Source organism: Geotrypetes seraphini, chromosome 2 (genome assembly GCF_902459505.1).
Source record: "Geotrypetes seraphini chromosome 2, aGeoSer1.1, whole genome shotgun sequence".
Taxonomy (NCBI): Eukaryota; Metazoa; Chordata; class Amphibia; order Gymnophiona; family Dermophiidae; genus Geotrypetes; species Geotrypetes seraphini.
Window position 1 is genome coordinate 31764277 of NC_047085.1, and position 23419 is coordinate 31787695.

At 42.4% G+C, this 23419-nt stretch overlaps 1 protein-coding gene across 2 annotated transcripts in view; it reads right to left on the reverse strand.

Annotated features, from left to right (window-relative positions):
• The window catches only part of TG (thyroglobulin), a 230637-nt gene that overhangs the window by 168141 nt on the left and 39077 nt on the right, over window positions 1-23419 (reverse strand). For both annotated transcript variants that reach the window (XM_033933389.1, XM_033933388.1), the window contains exons 9-11: window positions 18421-19524; window positions 5916-6500; window positions 796-1038 (exon numbers count right to left, since the gene is read on the reverse strand). In XM_033933389.1, coding sequence (XP_033789280.1) covers window positions 796-1038; window positions 5916-6500; window positions 18421-19524 — 1932 coding nt within the window. The remainder of the gene's footprint in view (window positions 1-795; window positions 1039-5915; window positions 6501-18420; window positions 19525-23419) is intronic.

The window sequence follows — 23419 nt, forward strand, 5'->3', positions numbered from 1 at the left end:
TGGGATTCTCTGCGGTTTACAAAAATAATTGGCCTTCATCTCAGGGAATTACAAAGATTAAAAACATTATAAAAACAATACAATTAATCAACTTGATCAAACAAATAAGTTTTCAACATTTTGAGCCATCTTAATTGAAAGGCAAACTATTCCAGAATATAAGTGTAAAAGGGGAAGTCTTGCTAATAAGTGATTTTAACATGACGGATGTTGATTGGGGTATCCCTATTGCGAGGTCTTATAGGAGTAGGGAGTTCCTGGATTCTCTACAAGGAGAACTGTTCCAGCAGTTGGTAACGAAACCCACGCAGGTTGGGGGTCATACTGGACTTAGTGCTTACAAACGGGGAAAGTGTTTATGACTAGATGGGCCATTTGGCCTTTATCTGCCATCATGTTTCTATGATGTGACAGTGGGTGATGATCATCTGGCATCCAGTGATCACTGCATGGTACAGTTTAATATTTAATGACATCATCAATTAATTCATTATTAAACATATGTAGTTGGTATTTCTACACCCCATGATGGAATTCGATTACAAATTTCTTCATTAAGCTCCAATGATAACTTGCATACGCCAGCAGGTTTTAAGAAAGGTTTGGACAAGTTCCTGGAGGAAAAGTTTATAATCTGTTATTAAGAAAGACATGGGGGAAGCTACTGCTTGCCCTTTATTGGTAGCATGAAATATTGCTACACCTTGGGTTTTGGCCCAAAACAGCTCTGATAAAAATGTTTTAAAAATGCAAAAATAATCTAAGATTAAAAATCTGGAAAAGAAGTTTACATACTTGATTGCGCAGCCAGCTGAACCGCATAGTTATCGCCACTCAAAAACCTTTCCGAGAAAGAGAGTCCTGATTTGAAGAACTTATCAAAATGAAAGAGCTCATTGTCCGTCAGTCTTATGCCTTTTGCAATTAAAAAACTCTGTCCAAAAGGGAAGTGGGAACTGTTGGAAGCCTCTATGATTTCTGCTGTCTCATCAATAAACTGTAGAGCCTGACGTTTAACACGTTCACAAGTACCAGGGCCTGCAGAGCCAAGAAAAATGAGCATACTTGGTTAAAATAAAGGGTCCTACTGGAAGGCTTCAAATTAGCAGGTGCAGTGGAACCAGAGAGTTTCTCAGAGGTGGTAAATATTTTCTAAAGTCACAGTTCAACCCTGAAATAATAGGATTAGCTTATTAGATATGCTCAAAAGGGCAGGGGCCTCAAGACCTAAACACAGGTAAGGTTTACAATATGCCTCTAATGAATATGCATTAAAGATCTGCACGCGTAATACCCCCTTTATATGCAAATGTAACTTACTTGTTCATTTTTCCATCCTTGAAGGGTTTTATCTACAAGAGATTCCTTGACAGAACGTTACCATTCCAAGCAAGCAAATGGAATAAATGTTTGACCAATTTTGTTTCAAACGCACTTTCCGATCAAACTTTCAGGAAGTCAATTAAATCCTCTCTCTTTGATAAATTTCTCTGACCCCATTTCTGCCTTGATGTATCTTTAAAATACCTCCAGATCAATTTGATTAATCTTAACATGCTAATGTTATTTCAAAGTTTTTTGTAATTTCGCTGTCTGTATACAGTCTCTTCCTCTGTAAACTGCTCTGAACTGTTTGTGGTATTGCGGTATATAAAAATAAAGTTATTATTATTATTAGGGAAAGTCTGAAAACCTGACTTCTTTGCAACCCTCAAGGACCAAATTTGCATACCTCTGCTCTATAGTCATTCTGGAGACTAGGGGGGAACTCAAAGAGCGCTAAGCAATTTGTTTATTTATTCCATTTCTATATCATTCTCCCGGGGGAGCTCAGAATAGTTTACATGAATTTATTCAGGTACTTAAGCATTAGCGCACGCTAAACACTAAGGGCTCCTTTTACTAAGGTGAGCTAGTGGTTTTAGCGCGCACGCTAAACGCTAACGCCTCAAAGAGCTTGCATTAGTATTTTTCATTTAGCGTGCGCTAAAAACGCTAGTGCACCTTAGTAAAAGAAGCCCTAAGATGCCCATAGAAATATAATGGATGTCTTTAATATTTAGCACGCACTAATGAGCTTAGCGTCAATTCAATGGTGTACCGTGGGGGGGGCAGTCCATCCCGGGTGCACGCCCCAAGGGGGTGCACAGCTGGCCACCCTCCCTATTTTGCTGCTGCTGCTTTCCTTAACCAACAGCAGTAAATAGGGGTGTCCGCGGGTGCTCCCTCTGGCGGTTGTTCAACTTCTGGCCAGCTCCCCTGCTCAAAGCCGCGATCCACGGCTGCATCGGAAGTGTTCCCTCTGATGTTATGAAGTCAGAGAGAAGGCTTTCGACACAGCTGCGGATTGCGTGAGGTGTAGACGCCCGCGACTTTGAGCAGGGGAACCAGCCAGAAATGCTGGGCAGGGAAGAGAACTGTTGTTACTGCACAGGTAAGGGGGGGGCATTGAAATGTTGCACAGGCAAGGGGGGTTGAAATGCTGCACAAGCAAGGGTGGGGAGACATGCTGCTTCTGCACAAGCAAGGGGGGGAAGAATTGCTGCACAGGCAAGGGGGGAGAAATGCTGCTGCTTCACAGGGAAAGAGGGTAGAAATGCTGCACAGGTAAGGGGGGAGAAATGCTGCTGCTGCACAGGGAAGGGGGGAGAGAAATGCTGCTGCTGCACAGGGAAGGGGGGGGGAGAGAAATGCTGCTGCTGCAACACCCAATTGGGGAGAGAGAGGGAAGGAGTGAGAAGGAAGACAAGGGAGAGGAACCAGAGATGCCAAGTCCATGGGAGGGAAAGGAAAAAAGGAAAGGAGATACCAAATCATGGAGGGGGAGGAAGAGATGCCATGGCATGGGGGAGGGAAGGGAAGGAGATAGAGATACCACACCATGGTGTGGAGTGGGAAGGAAGAAAGAATGGAAAGGAGAAGAGAAAGAGAGAGATGCCAAAGCATAGGGGAGAGGGTGGAGACAGAAAAATGGAGAGGGGTGAAGCTGAAATGAATCATGCACAAAGGAGAGAAGGGACACAGAAATACAGTTTATTGAAGGAACATAGAAAGAGGGAAGATACCATATGGAAGAGATACCATATGGAAGAGAGAGACGGTGGACAGTGTCACCACCACTATAGCCCAGGGCTGGGCTCTATAGCAATCCCAGTGGTTAACATAAACAGTACACCAGCGTGTGACCCGGCATGGAGTCACCCTGCAGGACTGGGTTCTCAGCAGTACTCAGAGTTAAAGCCAAGAAAAATAAAGTTCCAACAATGGTAGTAGTTGAAAGAAATAGTTCTTTTACTCAATCCTTCATGCAGGTAAGTATTCCATTAAACTTTCACAACATTGGTCAGGATTTCACACAGCATTAAAGAAATATTGTCAAAATGGCAAGAAAAACAAAATAGTTCAAAAAAATAAAGTTCAAAACTTTCTTTCACTCCTAAATAAGGTCCCAATTGCTTCTTGAGACCACAGCTCTCCACAGAGCTAGCACTGCCTGCTCCCAAAGCAGGAAATTCAGTAAATCAAAACTGCAGTTCAAGATAATAGTTTCCCCCAATTCTCAGTCCTTAAGAAAAAAATGAGGAAAGCCTCTGGCAACATTTATGACTGCCAGGAAAGGAGAGTGTATAGGTTTTGTCAAAATACAGCCACAAAACTGGCTTTCAAAATCCCACCCAGAGTGAAAACAAAACCTCTCCCCACACACTCCTAGCTTTCCCAAAACCAACATAAAAAAAAAACACAGCAAACAAACAGTTCCCAAAAATCCAAACTCACTGTTTGTAGCTTGAGGCCACGTCCACCTGCATAGGCTCAGGGTAATTAGCTTCACAACCTACACAAGCTTCTTGACATTCCATAGGCTCTCCATTAAAGAGTGGCAAGTCTTCATCTTATCCAGCCTCTGTCAGCTCCATAGGCATAGGGTTGTTGCTCCTGTTTGGCCCAGGCAGATCTTTAGGGAGGCAAGGCCTGAACTTCCTCCCTAACCGGCCTGCTGGCTTGAATGCCACTGCTGGCTTACATACCCTAGGGGTGTGGCCTGATCTGAGGGAGTCAGCAGAAGTCCAGGGGCCTCTTGAGCTCCCCCGGTGGTGACTCAAATCAAGCTCACCTACTTCCTCCTCAGATGAATCCAGCTCCCTCTGGTGGTCAATGGCATTATCTCCCAAAATATCACCCTGGGAGATCCTGGAATTGTCTTTCCGTGTTTTTATTCTTACTTTTTTCCTGGCTTAACTGGGATCTTGGCAGAGCCCGGGTCTGACTGGTCACAACAGTAGATGGAAGGGGTAGAGAAAGAGGGCAGAAGCTGGGTGGAAGGGGCAAAGAGAGGGCAGATGTTGCATGGAAGGGAGAGAGGACAAGCGCTGTATAGAAAGAAGAGAGCAAAGAGAAGATGATTAAACCAGAAATGACAAAAGGTGGAAAGATTTTCTTTTTGTTGCTTTACTTAGAATCAAGTAGTATTGTAACTGTATTGATAAAAGTTTATAAATAGGAAATGGAAATAAGGCAATTTTTTGGACTAAACCCCTTTCCTCAGGTCAGGACAGGATACCATAACAGCAGTATACTGTACTGTTCTGAAGAAAAATTTGGCCTCTGAAAACTTATTGAAAAATGGATTAGTCCAATAAAATGGTATTTTCTTATTTCTCAATATTTGTTTTATTTTTATTTGTTAATTTGTAAAGTGGTGATTGTTATGTATCAGTTTTTTCAAATTTACATCTACTGTCTTTATATTTTGCATAGTATTAGAGGGCATGTGTTACTGTTTTTGTGGTGTTGCACTGTATGTAGAGTCTGGTTTCTTGGCGGTTCAGTTTAACTTTTGTCTACATATTTCTATTTTTAGTTTGTGATTATTCCATTTGGGCGAGGGTGTATCTCTGTTCTGTGTATATGAAAAGAACATAGTTTTCAGTTGGCATTGACTACAGGATCAATTGACTGTTCAGGATCTGGCTTGTTTAGTTTTACAATGTATGTGTTGGTGTTCCAGTGCTCACTGCAGTGTATAAGATGCTGCCTTTTCCTAGGTATACTCTTGTTGTGTGATATGTGGATTGTTACTAATAATCATATTTTTCATATAGATGGGGGGGTGTCAAAAAATGATGGGCCCCGGGTGTCACATATGCTAGGTACGCCACTGTGCCAACTGATGAATTCCCCCCCCCCCCCCTAAGTCTCAGCATCCTTAGGCTTGCAACAGTTTTTAAAATATGTTAACAGACCAAAATAGAAAATCCAACTTGATAGCAATTTTATAATCTATAAAATAAAAAAATGTAAAAGTTAAGAAAAGAACTAACAGGAAAAACAAGAAAGGAATGACCTGCCAGTTGGAACTTACTACCATAGCCCAAAAGTTAAAAGGACCATAAGCCAAACTTGTAGTGATGGTATTGAGTTTATAGCTCAATAGCCCTATACTGGGGGGACATCACTTGATCCCTAAAAACCCAACTTTTTAAAAAGTTTTGAAAGCATTTTTCAAAACAATTTTATTGCCAAATCAAACTGTGTTCAAAATCAAAAGAAAACCTTACAACATTCTTAAAGATACATCGAAATATGTGAAATCTCCTCCAGCGACATCACTCTGATGCTACTCATAATTTGAGTCTCTTAATCACTTTCAGCGTCTGAGTGGGGTGGGCAGATAGATACCTATAGGAGCATTGCAAGCTGTAAATATGCCTCGTGCGACACGGCCCCAAGTTCTTCTGTCGTGCTCCCTCCCCCAAATAGCACAAATTAGCTCTGAAAAACTGGGGAAATAGGAAGGAAAAACTCCTACTTGAGAAAACTTGAGAGAAGTGGAGGTGAAACCAACAGACTTCCAGCAGACTTATCTATGAGTTTAATTCAGTCACTCCTCGTGGGTTAAACGTGAAGCTACTTACATGATGGAATCTTGTTAATTCCAGCGTTGGTTCCAGGCAGCTCCTGCCCATTCTCATCAACACACCAACAGTTACGCAGGTCAAAGTGACCCAAGGGCACGCTAAAATCTGTGTAGGGCCCAGGATAAGTAGTGACAGTGCCGTTCAAAAGCTTCCAAAATGTGTAGGGGTTCAATAAAATGTTATTTGACTCAGACGCGACATCACCTTCCAACACCTCCGAAGGGACAGAATTAAACGTAGAGTACTTAGAGAACACAGGGAAGATATCCTGATGGCCAATATCATACAGATGTTTAACAAAAGTAGCAAAATCCTGTGAAGATGTCTTTTCATACTGCAGCACTTCATTCAGCATATCGACAAAAGTCGGGTTTCTGCCGTCGCTCTGCATGACCCACCGTTGGTACCACTCAAAGGCTTGCTCGGTGGGACCACTGCACTGTACCTTTCTCCATTCTCCTGAAGCAGTGCATTGGGGGATGTACACACTGGATAACTGGGATAGAGAGCCTGGGTCAGACAACAGAACTCGCACGGTCTCTAGAAATGCTTGGCTTGCAGTCAACTGACAATCACTCGGACCTAGAGAAAAAAAAACAAATGGAACATAAGAACCTAAGAATAGCCATACTGGGTCAGACCCAATGGTTCATCTACAATGGCCAATCCAGGATACAACTACCTGGCAGAAACCCAAAGAGTAGCAACATTCCAAAGCTGAGATTGTGACGTCATAATGCCTCATTCCACCAATGCCTAAGAGCCAACCTCATCAGTGATGTCACAATGGCTTGATTGTCCTATGCTCAGCTCACATAAGAACATAAGAATAGCCAAACTGGGTCAGACCAATGGTCCATCTAACCAAGTATCTTGTTTTCGCAGTGGCCAGTCCAGGTCACAGTACCTGGCAGAAACCCAACATTTATACCTGGCTCTCACGCACTTTCAATCTAAGCACAATTTCCACAGGATTTGTGCTAACATTTTATAAAACCAGATAGGCCTTCCAGTCTAGTTAACCAAAGCACCTCAGAATATGCAGGGAAGATTGGTATTATTGTAGGGAAGTTCAATGTGCCCAATTTCTTGTTACAGAGGACAAATGGAAAAATTATAAATGCAATCATTGCAAAAGCAGGTCTCACTCAAAAGATATTCAGTGGGGGAAAAAAAAAGAACAACCTAGCAGGGAGTGTGGGTGAGGGGGCGGGTCATGCTTACTCCTGCTTAATCCTACTCCACAATAACTGATCTCTAGCGATGTTGATAACTAGCTTCTAACCTTGTTAATTCTAATTCATTTGTAACATCTTTTAACCATTGTAAACCGCATAGAACTTCACGGTCCTGCGGTATATAAACTGTTATTATTATTACATTTTGGGCATCTTTTTAGCACTGGAGGCGAGAGAGCTGTTCAAGTTTGCCTGCCTCTGTTTCAAATCCATCCATGGTTCAGCCCCCCTTATACATGGTGCCCCACTTTACCATGTATCGTCCATCCAGACCCGCTCGCAAAGCTCATCTCTTCAACCATCCAACTCTAAAAGCCTGCCATTACAAAAGACACCTGAACAAAACTCTTGCCTTCCAAGCAGGTCATCTAAATGACTGGCTGTGTAATATTTTCTCGCGCTCTTCATCCTACCTAAACTGCAGAAAATTATTAAAAACTAATCTATTTAACCGATTTGTAACCCAAGACTCCTACCCTACCCTTCCCCCCTAGACCTCCTTTCTCCTCCCTTCCCGCTCACCTTCTCCTGACCCTTACATTGCTCCAGCCCGCCTTCTTACCTCTATTAATTGTATCTATTCTGCTGATTGTTCCACTTACTGATTTTACTTGCTGATTGTACCTTTTCTCTGATTGTACCCATTCGCTGATTGTCCAGCTCTTCTTCACTGTAAACCGCCTCGAACTTCTATGGCTTTGGCGGTATATGAGAAATAAATTATTATTATTATTATTATTATTAAAAGAGGTCTAGCCCGAAACATCCAAATTGTGCCCCAGATGTATTCTAAGGGCTCCTAATACAAAGGTGCGCTAGCGTTTATAGCGCACGCTATCCAAAAAACTACCACCTACTCAGGAGGACGCGGGAGCGGCTAGCGTGCACCTTTGTAAAAGGAGCCTTAAATGTTTGATTATTGCAGAAAAATATCCAAATCATAAGCCCACCCTAGTCTCGCACAAACAATGCATCTAACCCCCCCCCCTCCCTTCAGATTTAGATGCACTGCAGATGAACAGCAAAGAAATCCATCTACAAAGTGGGTTTCGAAAATAGCAAATTGGAAGGGTTTGGCGAGAAAATCATCCATCTGCCCTTTTACGCCACTTTCTGGACATTTTCCTTTTTTGAAAATGGGCTCCCTAGTCTCTCCTCTATGGCCTTGTTCTCCCTGAGTTCCCTTTTTCATCTTTTGATCCAATGGTTTCCCTCATGTATTCGCTCAACCTTCTTCCACCTTAGTCCCCCCAATAACTGTTCATTCTAGAGACTATAATAACTTAAAAGATAAATTAACTCTTCTCTTTCTCCAACTTTTGACTCTGAGGATTTAGATGACCTATTGAAGTCTTGGGACGCCTGCCAAACCCTATTAGATAACCCAGCTTCTATCAGAACCCCTATCAGTACTATCTCATCGAAAATACAAAAAATCCATGGTTTAACTCCTCTTTATTTCTCATTAAACACCAACTACGCTCTCTCGAACGAAAATGGTGAGCTAATCCAATGCCACTTAATCTAAACAAATTTAGGGAACATTCAAAACATTACAAACAATCCATAAACACAGTACAAAAAAAAATATATTATAAGCATTGTATCTTCAAAGCAAAAAATTCTGGCGACCCTATTTTCCATTCTTAAAAAACTAACAATTCAAGCCTAAACAAACTCCCACTAACGCTTCAACTCCCTCTGCTCAAAACTTAGCAAATTTCTTTCAGGAAAAAATCCACACTATTAGGAAGGATATTAGAAATAAAGAGGAGCCCGTGAGCTTGTCTCAACGGGCGTATAGTAACACGGGGCTGGGAGGCCCTCGTGTTGCTCGTAAGGCAAGTTGAGGGGGGGGGGGAGAACTGTTAGGAAGAGAGAATTAGAAAAAGAATAGGGGAGGGGCCCGCACCAAAAGGAGAGTTTTGGATTGGTTAGATTAGGGAAGAGGGGCGGTTCGGGGAGTTGATAAAACGAGCCTTGGAGGACTCGGTTTGTTGCAGGTCCTCCAGGGCGTTTTTTGTCCCACCCGCCCACCCTTGGTTGGTGGCCCTAGTGACTTGGGAAGGCGGGTCTCCCGAGCTACTGGGTGCTGGGGCTCATCCGGCGATGAGCGGTGGGCCGGCTGGGAGCCGTGCCTTGGGGTCAGGTGACCCGGGTTAAAGGGGCATGAGGTCATGCCACCCTTCAGACACTTGCTGTTTGTGGCAGGGTCGGGGGCAAATGGTAATGTTTACACGGGGTAGCTCGGGAGGAGCTTGCTGATGTTGATTGGCAATTGATGTTCAATATGTTAATGATGTTAATTTATGCAAGTTAATTTATTGGTTATTGTGATTAAATAAAGAGCTGCGGCTATATACCATAATAAAGTGTGTTGGTTTTATTTAAGGGTGGGTAAGGAGAAAAGGGGGGTGTTTAGGGACAGCAGCAGGGACTATCCAGATCCCAATGTTAATCTTGAGACTCCAATTGTCTGGAGGATAGTACTTTGAATTACTTATGCTCTACGTGTTCTCACGTTTCCCTCCCCTCTCTGAATGATATACTTCGCATCATGCAATCCTTAAACCCTAAAGGATCAAACAGTGATATAATTCCTCCATTCATCTTGAAACAACATTTTTTGATCTTTGGCCCTTTTATCCTCAAATTAATCCACAACAGTTTGAATACCACAACTATGCCCACTGCTTGGAAACATTCTATAAAATACCCCACGATAAAAAAAATAACAAAAAGTAATCAAGACTGTTCTAATTACAGACCAATCTCAACCCTTCCATTTCTTGCTAAAGTAACGGAAAAAATCATATTTAATCAAATTTCAGATTACTTTGATAAAACTCAAGCTCTTCATCCTAACCAAACTGGTTTCCGGAAAAACCATTCTACAGAACATGCACTTATAGGGTCAACCACATCAATACAATATTTCCTGGACCAGCATAAATCAGTTATTCTCATCTCTCTAGATTTATCAGCCGCGTTCGATACAGTCGATCATCAACTCCTGCTACGAAAGCTAGCAGCGACAGGCATCTCCAAACAAGTTCTTCAATGGTTTACCTCTTACTTCGCAAATCGCACTGCTGTTGTCTCTTTTAATAATACTACCTCTTCTTCCATTCAAAATAGTTTTGGTATCCCGAAGGATCTATTCCGTCTCTCCTACTCTTTAATATCTACTTGGCTCTCTTACTAACACTCTGTCAATCTATTGGACTTACTGCTTATGCAGACGACATTCAGATAATTTATCCTATCGATGCCTGTAGTACAGATGACATCAATCTTCTCAATGCCAAATTAGACAAAATCTGCCAGTGGCTCCACAAAAACATGCTGTCACTCAGTATATCTAATTCCAAATGTCTTCTTTTTCCGAGGAAAGATAACATACAGCTCAGTTCTCCCATTACAATAAACGATATCCCTATTATTTCTGTCTCTGCAACAAAAATTTGGGGTGTAATAATAGATAACAAATTAGCTCTGTAGTAAAAAAAATTGTTTCATTAGACTAAGGATGATCCGTTCTCTTGCAAACATTCTAGACTCCCAATCTCTCAATACTCTAATCCATTCTCTTGTCGTATCTAAGCTCGATTACTGTAATGCATTGTATAAGGGTATCTACGAAAAAGATATCTGATGACTACAAAACACGGCCATAAAAATTATTACAAACAAAAAGAAATTCTACCATTTCACTCCACTACTAAAAACAGCTCACTGGTTGCCAATATCATACCGTATCATATATAAAATAGCTATCCTTTCTTTCAAGGCTCAAACCACCAAAGAACCGGCCTGTATCTATAAACTTCTTATTCCACATGAACCTATATGAGCTTTAAGATCCTCTTATCAGTATCTACTTCATATACCATCTTTGAAAATTATTAGCACATGTTGGGCTACCTCGTTTGCAATTATGGACCCTACAATATGGAATTCCTAACCTCTTCATATTAGGGCAGAAAACAACTTAGATAAATTCAAGGGAAATCTAAAGACCCATCTTTTCCAAGATGCATTTGACTGTTAAATAGATTCGGTTTACAGCCAGAGTCATTCTTTAATCTTTCCCCCCTTATCTTTCCCATTGTGGTTTACCTTCTATGTAGTCTTTACTTTTAATTTGTAGTTCTCCCCATTTTCCTATTGTTTCTAATTGGTTATGTATTGTTTTGTGAGTATTTATTCGTTTGTCTCACCTTTTTTAATTATAAATTGTAAAACGCTTAGAAGTTTTGATTTTAATAAACTTGGAAACTTCTGCTTCCAATGTACCTGAAAAACTTTTACTATGAATCTACAACAAGCTTCTTTTCAAATTTTTTTTTTTGTTTTCTTCATCAATTTCTTACAGTACATCTCACTCACCAGTGCTTAGGCCACTTCCTGTTTTCATACATTACATTACATTAGTGAATTCTATTCCGCCATTACCTTGCAGTTCAAGGCGGATTACAAAAGAATTGTCATGAAGTTAAAAGATATATAGGCGGATTACATAAGAATTGTCGAGAAATTAAGGTAATACATGTTGGGTATTTTGAACATTTTAGATTTGAGGCCGCTTCCTGTTTTTCTTCCTTTGGATCCCATTTTAATTTTCTTTTCAGTCTATCAGTCTCCATCACCTCACCTTTTTTAACCAGGATGGCTTTTGGCCTTCCTTCCACATTTTAAATATCTGGAATACATCTGGTCTGGGCTTTCACAATGGTATTTTTAAAGAACCTCTAGGCCTCATTTAAAACTAACCTTTGCAGCTGCTTCCTTTAGTTTTTTGGTTTTTTTTAACCATGTTCCTCTTTTTATCATAGTTGCCCTTTTGAAAGGTAAATGCGATGCAGTAGATTTCCTTAGTGCCTTCACTCCAGTTTTATACTCAATTTTTGATCATGTTACGATTACTGTTACCCCTCGCACCAAGTCCTTTATTCAACTAAGGACTACATTTTAAATAACTCCCCCATCTTGTCAGTTCTTAACCATTGCTCCATGAGTCTTATTAACAAGGACTCGTTCACATTGACTCTACAAGGTTTACGCACCCAAAATAAGACATGAAATTCTCTGGTGAAAAGCTATTTGCCAAATTTGCACAATTACAAATACTTGCGGTGTTTGTAAATAAAGTTCAACAACAACGAGACACTCCTGATTTGCCAAACAAATCCTAAACTAAAGAAAACAAAGAAGGCAACCAAGTCACATCAAGGTCTGCGTGGGGGAAGCTCACAGTGCCAAACTTGTCTCACAACTTATAAGCCAAATACAGTGTAACAAGTCAAAAAAGCATGTCACACTGTATAATGTTGTAGGGCGCTCTCAGTGTGAACCCTCAGTGATAGGAGCACAGCTCCGACACTTCACTTCTGGGTCAAGGCAATAAGCCTCCACCCACACACCATCATCGAGCGCCCTGTGTGTGCAAGAATCAAAGCAATCAACAATCAAAGTGAGTAAATAAAACTCAACACAACACAAGCAACCTGAGCGACCCCCACACAAACCCTGCCAGCCAAACCCCCTCAAAAAGCACGCACAAAATCACAACAAAATCAAAAACCATACCAAAAAGTGAAGAACATATCCAAAAATAAACAATACTTATCCAAAACTGTCACACCGACGGAAAAACTGCGCCAGGAGGAAAGGTTCAACCGCGCTGGTTTCGGGAGGAGCCCTTCTTCAGGAACCTGGCCTCCAACAGAACACGAGCAGAGAGGACGGAGGTTCCTGAAGAAGGGCTCCTCCCGAAACCAGCGCGGTTGAACCTTTCCTCCTGGCGCGGTTTTTCCGTCGGTGTGACAGTTTTGGATAAGTATTGTTTATTTTTGGATATGTTCTTCACTTTTTGGTATGGTTTTTGATTTTGTTGTGATTTTGTGCGTGCTTTTTGAGGGGGTTTGGCTGGCAGGGTTTGTGTGGGGGTCGCTCAGGTTGCTTGTGTTGTGTTGAGTTTTATTTACTCACTTTGATTGTTGATTGCTTTGATTCTTGCACACACAGGGCGCTCGATGATGGTGTGTGGGTGGAGGCTTATTGCCTTGACCCAGAAGTGAAGTGTCGGAGCTGTGCTCCTATCACTGAGGGTTCACACTGAGAGCGCCCTACAACATTATACAGTGTGACATGCTTTTTTGACTTGTTACACTGTATTTGGCTTATAAGTTGTGAGATAAGTTTGGCACTGTGAGCTTCCCCCACGCAGACCTTGATGTGACTTGGTTGCCTTCTTTGTTTTCTCTTGTAAATAAAGTTCAACAGCTTTGAGCCATGCTGTCCCTAGAAAGGGCGAATAAACCTCGTTTATATTTAATTTCTTTTTTTATGTATTGGGATTTGTTAACTGCCTTTATAAAGAGACACCCAAAGGAAATTTACCCAATATATTCTGAGAAAGTTCTCTAGTGCCAAGTGCACAGATGCTTGCATGTCTTAAGATAATTTTCTTACAGAAAATAACCACGTACCTTGCGGTTAGGCAGCTTACTCAAAATATACCAACTAAATCTCAGTCCTATGGGGGAGGGGTTATTCAAGAAAGCATGGCTCAAGAAGTCATGTGTTTTATTTTCCTAAGAAGTAAATATTTTTATTCCACAAATTTAACAGAGAGGTCTCTACTGAAAAGTTTTTCTAAATTTTGATTTGGGGTGAAATCAACCTCAAGGAATGTTTGAGAACACTATTTGTAGTTAAGAGGTCTTGCTATTGGAATATTTCACAGTAAATATTTTGACTACTGTGAGACAGATTTAAGGACTTGGTCCAAAAAAAACAGCAAAATAGAAAATGTTCTTCACACACAGAAATGTTTTGGTTTTTTTTTTAATTTCTGCTAAAGTTGGGGTTTATAAGAAAGATCATACAAAATATTTTTTTGAAATGGGACAGAAAGATTTCTACAAATTTAGGTCCTCTTTTATCAAGCTGCATTAGGGTTTTTTTAGGAATTCTATGAGTGTCTGAGCTTTCACCGCACCATCCAGCAATAAACCCTAAAGCGGCTTGATAAAAGGGGACTTTAAAGTGCATCAAATTATTTGGAAGCCTTGGTATAATTTGGTCTTAGATCAAAACTGTCAGACAACAAAGAATACCTTTCCTGCATTAAGAGGTCCGGTGGAAAGTGGCTCTTTCCCACGTGCTAAAGTCATCTTTATTGCAACCAGAAAATGGCAGATTTTCCATTTTCCAAACTGATGATCACGTATATTTTTCAAGCAGTAAGGGCTCATGCATTAAGCCCATGCTAATCAGTTAGCACACAGCAATGTAGATGTGCTGATTAGCACAGAAATTTATTTATTTATTCAATTTTCTATACCGTTCTTCCAAGGGAGCTCAAAACAGTTTACATGAATTTATTCAGGTACTTAAGCATTTTTCCCTGTCTGTCCTGGTGAGCACACAATCTATCTAATGTACCTGGGGCAATGGAGGGTCACAAGGAGCAGAATGGGTTTGAACCCAAAACCTCAGGGTGCTGAGGCTATAGCTTTAACCACTGTGCCATTCTGGAAATCAAAATGTAGCAAAAGTGAGCTGAGTAGAGGACAATCAAGCTATTGTGACATCACTGATGAGGTTGGCTCTTAGGCATTGGTGGAATGAGGCATTATGATGTCACAATACCAGCTCTAGTTATCAGAGGCTGAAACTTTTCACACTATATATTTATTCAATTTTCTATACTGTTCTCCTAGGGATCTCAGAACGGTTTACATGAATTTATTTAGGTACTCAAGCATTTTTCCCTGTCTGTCTCGGTGGGCTCACAATCTATCTCATGTACCTGGGGCAATGGAGGGATTAAGTGACTTGCCCAGGGTCACAAAGAGCAGAATGGGTTTGAACCCAAAACCTAAGGGTGCTGAGGCTATAGCTTTAACCACTGCACTATTCTAGAAATCAAAATGTAGTAAAAGTGAGCTGAGTATAGGACAATGAAGCCATTGTGACATCACTGGTGAGGTTGGCTCTTAGGCATTGGTGGAATGAGGCATTATAATGATGTCACAATACCAGCTCTAGTTATCAGAGGCTGAAACTTTTCACACTATATATTTATTCAATTTTCTTAATCTATCTAATGTACCTGGGGCAATGGGGGATTAAGTGACTTGCCCAGGGTCACAAGGAGCAGTGTGGGATTTGAACCCACAACCTCAGGGTGCTGAGGCTATAGCTTTAACCACTTCGCCACAATCACCCACACTCCACCTCCAAACACTCTCCCTCCCAGAAAAATAATATTTTTTAATGTGTGGTTTGCACACACTTGGGGATGCCTCAGTGTGTCCCACAGTAAGCCCTTTCAAGCTGTGGTAAGCATGTACTAGAACCCCTAAATGATGCTCATATAACACTCCCCCCCCTCCTTTTTTATCAAGCTGTGTGAGCTAAATGCCAAGCTGCCAATAGGAATAGGTATATCATGCTTATCATTCTCTATCCCAGTTTGCCATCAAAATGGCCTTGCAAGGGGCACTGGAGAGTGATGGGTCATTCCCTACTGTCTAGTAAATGTTTCTTCTGAAGCCAGGGCCTAAGAGGTGAACTAGCGAGGCACTGGCTCAGGCACTGACGTTTAAGATCAATCAAAGCCTGCCTCACTGGCTCACCTTTGCCAGTGACAGATGCATGCTCCTTCACTGCTGTTTCTCTATTTCTGCTGTGGAAGGTTTGAAATGTGAGAAGAGGTACTTCCTGAATAGAATCGCTTCTTACGTTTCAAACCTATCCTGGCAGAGGAAGCAGAGGGACAGCAAAGTAGCAGAAGGGCAGGAACATGCCACCTTCTGATGTATCCACTATTAATGGAGTTTCTGGGACAGCGTGTGGTAGACACCTGGAATGCGCTTCCAGAGGACGTAATAGGACAGAGTACGGTACTGGAGTTCAAGAAAGGATTGGACAATTTCCTGCTGGAAAAAGGGATAGAGGGGTATAGATAGAGGGCTACTGCACAGGTCCTGGACCTGTTGGGCCGCCGCGTGAGCAGACTGCTGGGCACGATGGACCTCGGGTCTGACCCAGTGGAGGCATTGCTTATGTTCTTAAGTTCTTATGTTCTTATGGTAGGAAAAGAGACTGGGAATAGAGGGCTGATGTTGGAACAGGGAACTGGGGGGCTGAGGCTGTAAGAAGGGGGCTGTGAGAAAGAGCAGAAGCTGATGCTGGGGACTGGAAGCTAATGGGGGGAGGGAGAATAGAGGCTAGAAGCTTAGGCTCGGAATCTGGACGTTTGTAGAACTTGGGATTGATCCTGGTGGTAGGGAAAGACACCAGGGAAGGAGAGAAATAAATATGGAGAAAGATAAAGGGTGGCAAATACTGAGGGCATGGCGCTCAGGCAGAGCCTTTAGAATTGATTCAGAAAAAGACACTGTCTGGGTGTTCAGATTATAAGTAATAACTCAGGGCTTGGGTAGGATGGAAGTTTGGGGACTTGGGGATCTGGTAAACGGATAGTGGGGACTAAGAAACTGAGCAGGCATTAGAAAGGACAGTTAGTTGGGCTAGTTAGTTGGGTGAGGAGTATTTATTTCTTTATATACCACTTATATCCTAAGTGGTTTACATTCAGGTACTTTATCCCTATCTGTCCCGGCGGGCTCAAACTCTATCCAGTGTACCTGTGGCAATGGGGGGATTAAATGACTTGGCTAGAGTCACAAGGAGCAGCGAGGGATTTGAACCCACAACCTCAGAGTGCTGAGGACTGTGAGAATGGGTGCAGGGAAATGGGGAGAGCAGATAGTTTGAAGGACTTGGAAGGCTTGGGGAGATTGGGAGATAGCTGAAAGGAAGAAAGGGCTAAGGACAGAGTGAGGGGCAAGGAGGGAGACAGATCTTTGAAAAAATTGAGAGTGTAGAAATGGGGGGAGGAAAACAGAAATCTGGAGAGGCAGCAAATAAATTAGAAAGGAACTGCAGGTGGAGGGGGATAGATGGCAGGAAAAAAAGTTGAGGCTAGTGAGAGGATGAGATGAATAAGAACATAAACGAGGCAAGGGGAAGGGGTGAGTAGAGAAGGTGGAAATGCTGGACTAGAAAATGGGTAAAAGACAGAGGGAATAGGATGCTGGAAAGGAATGAGACATAAGTGGGGAATGAGAAGCTGATAAGTAGGTGAAAGGTAAAGACTGGAGCCTGGAGAAGGAATAAAGATAGATAAAAAGCAGATGAGAGAAATGAAGGGAAAAGATGAAAGAGAAGAATCAATATTAGAGACAGATGTCGGAGAGGAAGGGAAAAAAAGAGACAGGGAGCCAGAAGATACAGGAAATGAGATCCTAGAGAAATTTGGAGGAGAAAACCAACATGAGAAGTGATAAATACAGATTAGAACAAACCCAGCAGGAAAATCAAAATGATCAGAGAACAAAAGTCATCTCTGCTCTCATGGTATGAGCCCTGACCTGTGCACAGTTCATATCGGAAGTCTGGCCTAAAGATAAGGGCCCAGGATGCGACAACCCCTTGAGCTGGCGCTGTCTGGCACTTTGAGAGCCCCAGTGTTTACGTCTTCCTCTATTCTTATTTTCTCATTTGATTCCCTCTTCACCCAGGAGAGAGCTGTGTTCTTCAAATCAATCCGTACTGTCTATTCCATCCTATAGGCAGCTGCTTGGGGATATCTACAGAGGCTTTAGTTTCTCTGTCATGGCTCCAACTCTCTGGAACTCCCTCCCATTATATCTGCGAACAGAAAAATCTCTGAAGTCATTTAAGTCTCACTTGAAGGCCTAGCATTTGAACCTCGTTCCTAATAGTTTGTCACATCGCAACTTTTGCCATGACTTGTGGCTAGGGAGTCTTTATTCTCCGCAATATTTTCTCAATAATTCTGACTAGTTAGTTAATTTCCTTATAACTTTTTTTTCATATTACTTGTGACCACCTTACTTTTCTTGCTTTCCTATTCTTTCTCCATCCTACCCTCTTGTTCCTATCCTGCTTGGTTTTTCCCTTAAGGTATTGGAAACCTCTCCTGCCCTTTTTGTCCTCTCGTGTCTGGTTTGGTTAATTTGTTTGTGCGCATTCCCCTTGTTATGTTTTTATTTTAAATCTTGCCCACTCTTTCTACTTATTGCGCACCGCTTTGATTTGACTTTTTTGTTAAAAATGGCGGTATATCACATCAAATAACTGCACCTGTGACCCAACTGGCACATCTCTACCAATGATGAGAGTTCTGAGAGGCAAGGGAGGCTGAAGGCTAACTTGATAACACTTACAATGCTCAGGCTCTCCAGGCGATTGCCGACTTCCAGGAACAGTTCTGCCACGCAAATCAACACAGAAGCAGTTCTTTCCAGCACACTGGACTGGCGTGAAACGTCCTTCCTCGGTACAAGAGGGCACAAACAGATCGGAACCCACAGGCTGGCTTTTTTTTGAAATTTGCAGCCTCTGTCTCTCCTTCTCGCATTCCGTCGGGCACCTTGGACGCTTCCCTTGAGTTCTTGATCCTGCAATTTCTCTGCCTTCTGTATCAACACACCAGCACTCTGCAGCATTACACTGGATGTCCTCATATTGTCCATCTTTGGTACAAGCTGGCACAAAAATCTCTGTAGGATCTCGCTCATCACAGCCTCCTGACTGTAAAACATTCTTAACAGTTTCAGCTAAATCTCCAACAACGTGTTCAGGAACAGAGATGATTTGCTGCAGAAAGGTAAAAAGCTCTTTGCTCTCCAAAAGTGAAGCGAGAAATCTGAGCACATTTTGATTTTCCTGTAAGTTTACTCTTCGTTCGAAGTTGTCTACAATAGATTGGTTCAACCTGAAGCTCTCTTTTGAAAAGTTAGCCGACTCCTTGGTGAGGTACGAGTCCTCCTCCGATGAAAACAGCTTTGCCAGCTCCACAAAATTCCCTCCGCTGTACATTCCTGTTAGCCCGATCTGCTGGAAAAACTGACTGAAATTGAATTTCCCTCGGGGGCCCAGCGCACCAGTGAAGTTAAATCGACTAATGTTCTTCAAGAATTTCCCACCAAAGAGGTTTTGTTGGAATCTCTTAGGATTTGAAGTAAGCTGCAGGGCAAGACGAAGCAGGTCTCTAGATGGAAACAGCCCTCCGACGGCTTCACTGAGCACTGGTGCTACCATGAGGGGGTTTGCATCCCACTGATCCAGAATGGGCAGCAAGAGTCCCGAGTTTAGAAAGAGTTCCTTGAAGTAGGAACAGTAGGATTTGGGAGGCGCATCGCTTTTGGGGGGCTCAGGTTTCTCATCCTGGGCAACAAATACATTGCGTTGGCTGAAGTGGCCAGTGATGCCATAAAAGAGTCTTGACTGAGCTCGCCGTCGTTCCGAGACACAATCTTGTCCTTTTTCTTTACCAGGAAGAAAAAAAAAAAAGAAGAAAATGAATTCCATGGAACGCAAACACAGCAATATAGGAAGCAATTCCAGAACTGGGTGCCCCAAGGCAATGCACTAGGAATTTATTCTATAACGGAACCTGGATGCCCAGATTTCATTGTCGAATACAAACTTAACCCGGTATTTAGGTGTCCACATATGCACCAGCCATTGAGATGGTATATGTGGGGGCATTGAATGCAACAGGGGCACACATAACAGTATTCTGTAAGTTACCTGCATAAGTGGGAGACCCGCCAGTGCCATCCATGTTCCGCCCCTGCGTACACCACCTCACAACTATGTGCTGTGCAAGTTAAGTAGGTATTTTGCAGTACAATGGTTATCAGATTTTATAACACTAAAATCCAGACATGTGGCCCTTCCCCCCAGCCCCGCCCCCAAACCTCTGCTGCTCAAGCTCGGAGCTGCATCTGGAGGACCTCCAGACATGCGCAGGTGTGACACAATGACGTCACCTGCATGCTGTGCATGGATGTTATGTCATTGCGTCACACCCGCGGATGTTTGGAGGCTCTCCGGATGCAGCCCCGAACTTGAAAACCTGAACGAACTGCTGCATTAAAAAAAATCCATCCAGACAGGCCTCTAAAAAGAAGATACGTCTGGTTAAATCCGGAGGTCTGGTAACCCTATGCCTAGGCACCCCGCTAGCCATGCACATATATGTATAAGCGCTAGTATGCTAGACATTTATGTGCCTAGATTATAGAATTGTCCTCATACTCATAATTCCAGTAACTGCGCATCTTACTCTCCACTCTGCATCTTAATTTCCTAATAATTCATGAAAAATTCTCGGCTCAACCAAGAAGAGAATGACGTGGATATGGTTCAATGTCCAAACCTAGAATTTAATTTCTGTAGATTGGCACTTAACAAAATAAGATAACACTCTTTTCAACTACAGTGGCAAAATAATGCTCAATTTAGGAAGTTGGTTAGATGGGCTGAGAACTTTTCACCACCCCCTCGTATACTTTGTACCTTCATTTAGTCCTAGAGAATATAGGTTGAGTTCCTGACATCTTTGTAGGCTTGGTGTTTCAAGGAATGTACCAGTTTGGTAGCCCTTATCTGAAGTGTATCCATCAACTTCAATGTGCTTACACAAGGACGGTCTTCCAAACTTAACACAATACCTTTGATAGGGCTTTACCAGTTGCTGTAGCCAGAAGAATGCTAGGCTGAATAGAGAGAGGCATAACCAGTAGAAGAAAGGAGATGTTGATGCTCCTGTACAAGTCACTGGTAAGGCCCCACTTGGAGTATTATGTTCAATTTTGGAGACCTTATCTGGTGAAAGATATAAGAAGAGTTGAAGCAGTCCAGTGAAAGGTGACAAAAATGGTAGACTTGAGCCAAAAGACGTACAAGGAGAGGCTGGAAAACCTGAATAGGTATATTCTAGAGGATAGAAGAACAGGGGAGATATGACATAGACATTTAAATACTTAAAAGTTATTCATAAAAAACCAAATCTTTTCTGGAGGAAGGAAAATGGTAAAATAAGAGGACATAAATTGAGGTTCCGGGGTGGTAGACTTAGGAGTAACAATAGGAAATTATTTTTCACAGACAGGGTGGTGGATGCCTGGAATGCCCTCCCCAAGGGAGATGGTGAGGAAAACAGTGACAGAACTCAAAAGAGCGTGGGACAAACACAGAAGATCTCTAATCAGAAAATGAAGGGTATAATTGGAAGAACTAAGGCCGGTACTGGGCAGACTTGAGCAGTTTGTGTCCTGTAGTAGTTGGAACCTAAGCATATTACTGGGCAGACTTCTAGACTATAACCCAGAAATACCAATGAACAAAGACAATTGAACTTAATCGTGGATTTGTTGCACGGGGACAGAAATCCCACCCATCCCCGCCCGGATCCTCTTCGTCCCCACCTGTCCCCGCCAGGATCCTCTCCGTCCCCACCCGTCCCCATCAGGATCCTCTCTGTCCCCACCAGGATCCTCTCCGTCCCCACCCGTCCCCGCAAGGAATTACCTCCATCCCCGCCCGTCCCCATAAAAAGCAGCAATTCTGACAGGATCATCAATTCCACAGTTTCTTTTGCTGTTTTCCTTGTGGAATCTCTTTGGTGGAACCCTTTTTTTGTTTTCTGTTCAGGTAATTAACTCATAAACCCCCTCTTTTACTAAGGCTGACATGTCCATTATATTATATGGATGAACCCTGCTTCCAAAGCCTTCCATCCCCATGGGAGTCCTGTGGGTTAGGGGGTCCTGCAGGACCCCCGCGGGACCCACGGGATTCCCGCGATCCCCGTTCAGAGCTCTACTGTATGTACCTATTGGGCAGACTGGATGGTCCATTCAGGTCTTTATATGCTATCGTTTACTATGTTACTGTGGGGTCCTTTTACTAAAGGTACGCTAGCTGTTTTAGCTCATGGTAAACGCTGACAAGCCCATTATAGTCTTTGAACTTTGCTCAGAGATATGAAGGCATAGTGTCCCGCCTCACCCACCCATCATTGCAGTGTTCAGTACATAATTGATATATCCAAATTTAAATATTAGACTGTTTTGTTGCTAGCTGCTAAAGCCATGCTTAGTTCTTAATAGCAATAGCAAAAATCAAAGAAATTTTGCACTGATCTTTGAAAAAATAGCTAGCAACACAACAGTCTAATATTTAAATTTGGATATGTCAATTATGTACTGAACACTGCAATGATTGGTGGGTGAGGCGGGACACTATGCCTTCATATCTCTGAGCAGAGTTCTTTGTACAAGATTGTGCACAAAGATTTATGATTATATCTTTATGAAGTGAACTTTTCAAGCAGTGACTTTTTCTTTTTTCAAATTGCTTCCTGTAGTCACTCTACGGCATTTATTTAGTGGTTGAGTTTGTTACCCCTCCAGTATTTTTTTCATTATAGTCTATGGGCTTGTTAGCGCTTACCGCGTGCTAATATTTAGTGCACGCTATAACGGCTAGCACGCCTTAGTAAAAGGACCCCTATGTTACATGGGTAAAATAACCCCTCGTTTCCCCCCCGTTTCCTTTCCCTATTCATCCCATCATAATATCAACTTTCATCAATGACTACCATCTTTCAAGTCCTCTATAATAATTCCTCCGAGATCTCTATGAACTTGTCTGAACTACAGAAACCTAAGAATCAAAAAGACCTGTGTTTAAGCTCCAGTAATATTCTTGAGTATATTGGTATTGTTCAACAAAAATCCCACATAAACAACCAGCTAAGGCTTTGGAGAAGTTACAGGCCTGTAATTAAGGGGGCAGGGCATCTTTTCTTGTACTAAAGGAGCCAAAAGAAATGTGCATAATCCCTGAACCACACAAAACCTATTTTTGTTTGACAGACTGCAACATCCGACCACATAATTACTCATTCTAGTTTAGAAGCACCGCACATAAGAATGAGAGTCTCACTGGTCATATTCTCACAAACTCTATGATGACGTGTGAGGAAGCCAAACCATCTACAGCCAGAGAACTACAGCTGATATTCATAAGAACATAAGAAGTTGCCTCCGCTGAGTCAGACCAGAGGTCCATCGCGCCCAGCGGTCCGCTCCCGCGGCGGCCCATCAGGCCCATTGCCTGAGCAGTGGTCCTTGACTTTTTCTATAACCTATCTCTACTCCTATCCCTATAACCTAACCTCAACCCTTATCTGTACCCCTCAATTCCTTTGTCCTCTAGGAACCTATCCAAACCTTCTTTGAAGCCCTGTAACTTGTTCCGGCCTATCACAGCCTCTGGAAGCGCGTTCCATGTATCCACCACCCTCTGGGTGAAAAAGAACTTCCTAGCGTTTGTTCTAAACCTATCCCCTTTCAATTTCTCCGAGTGCCC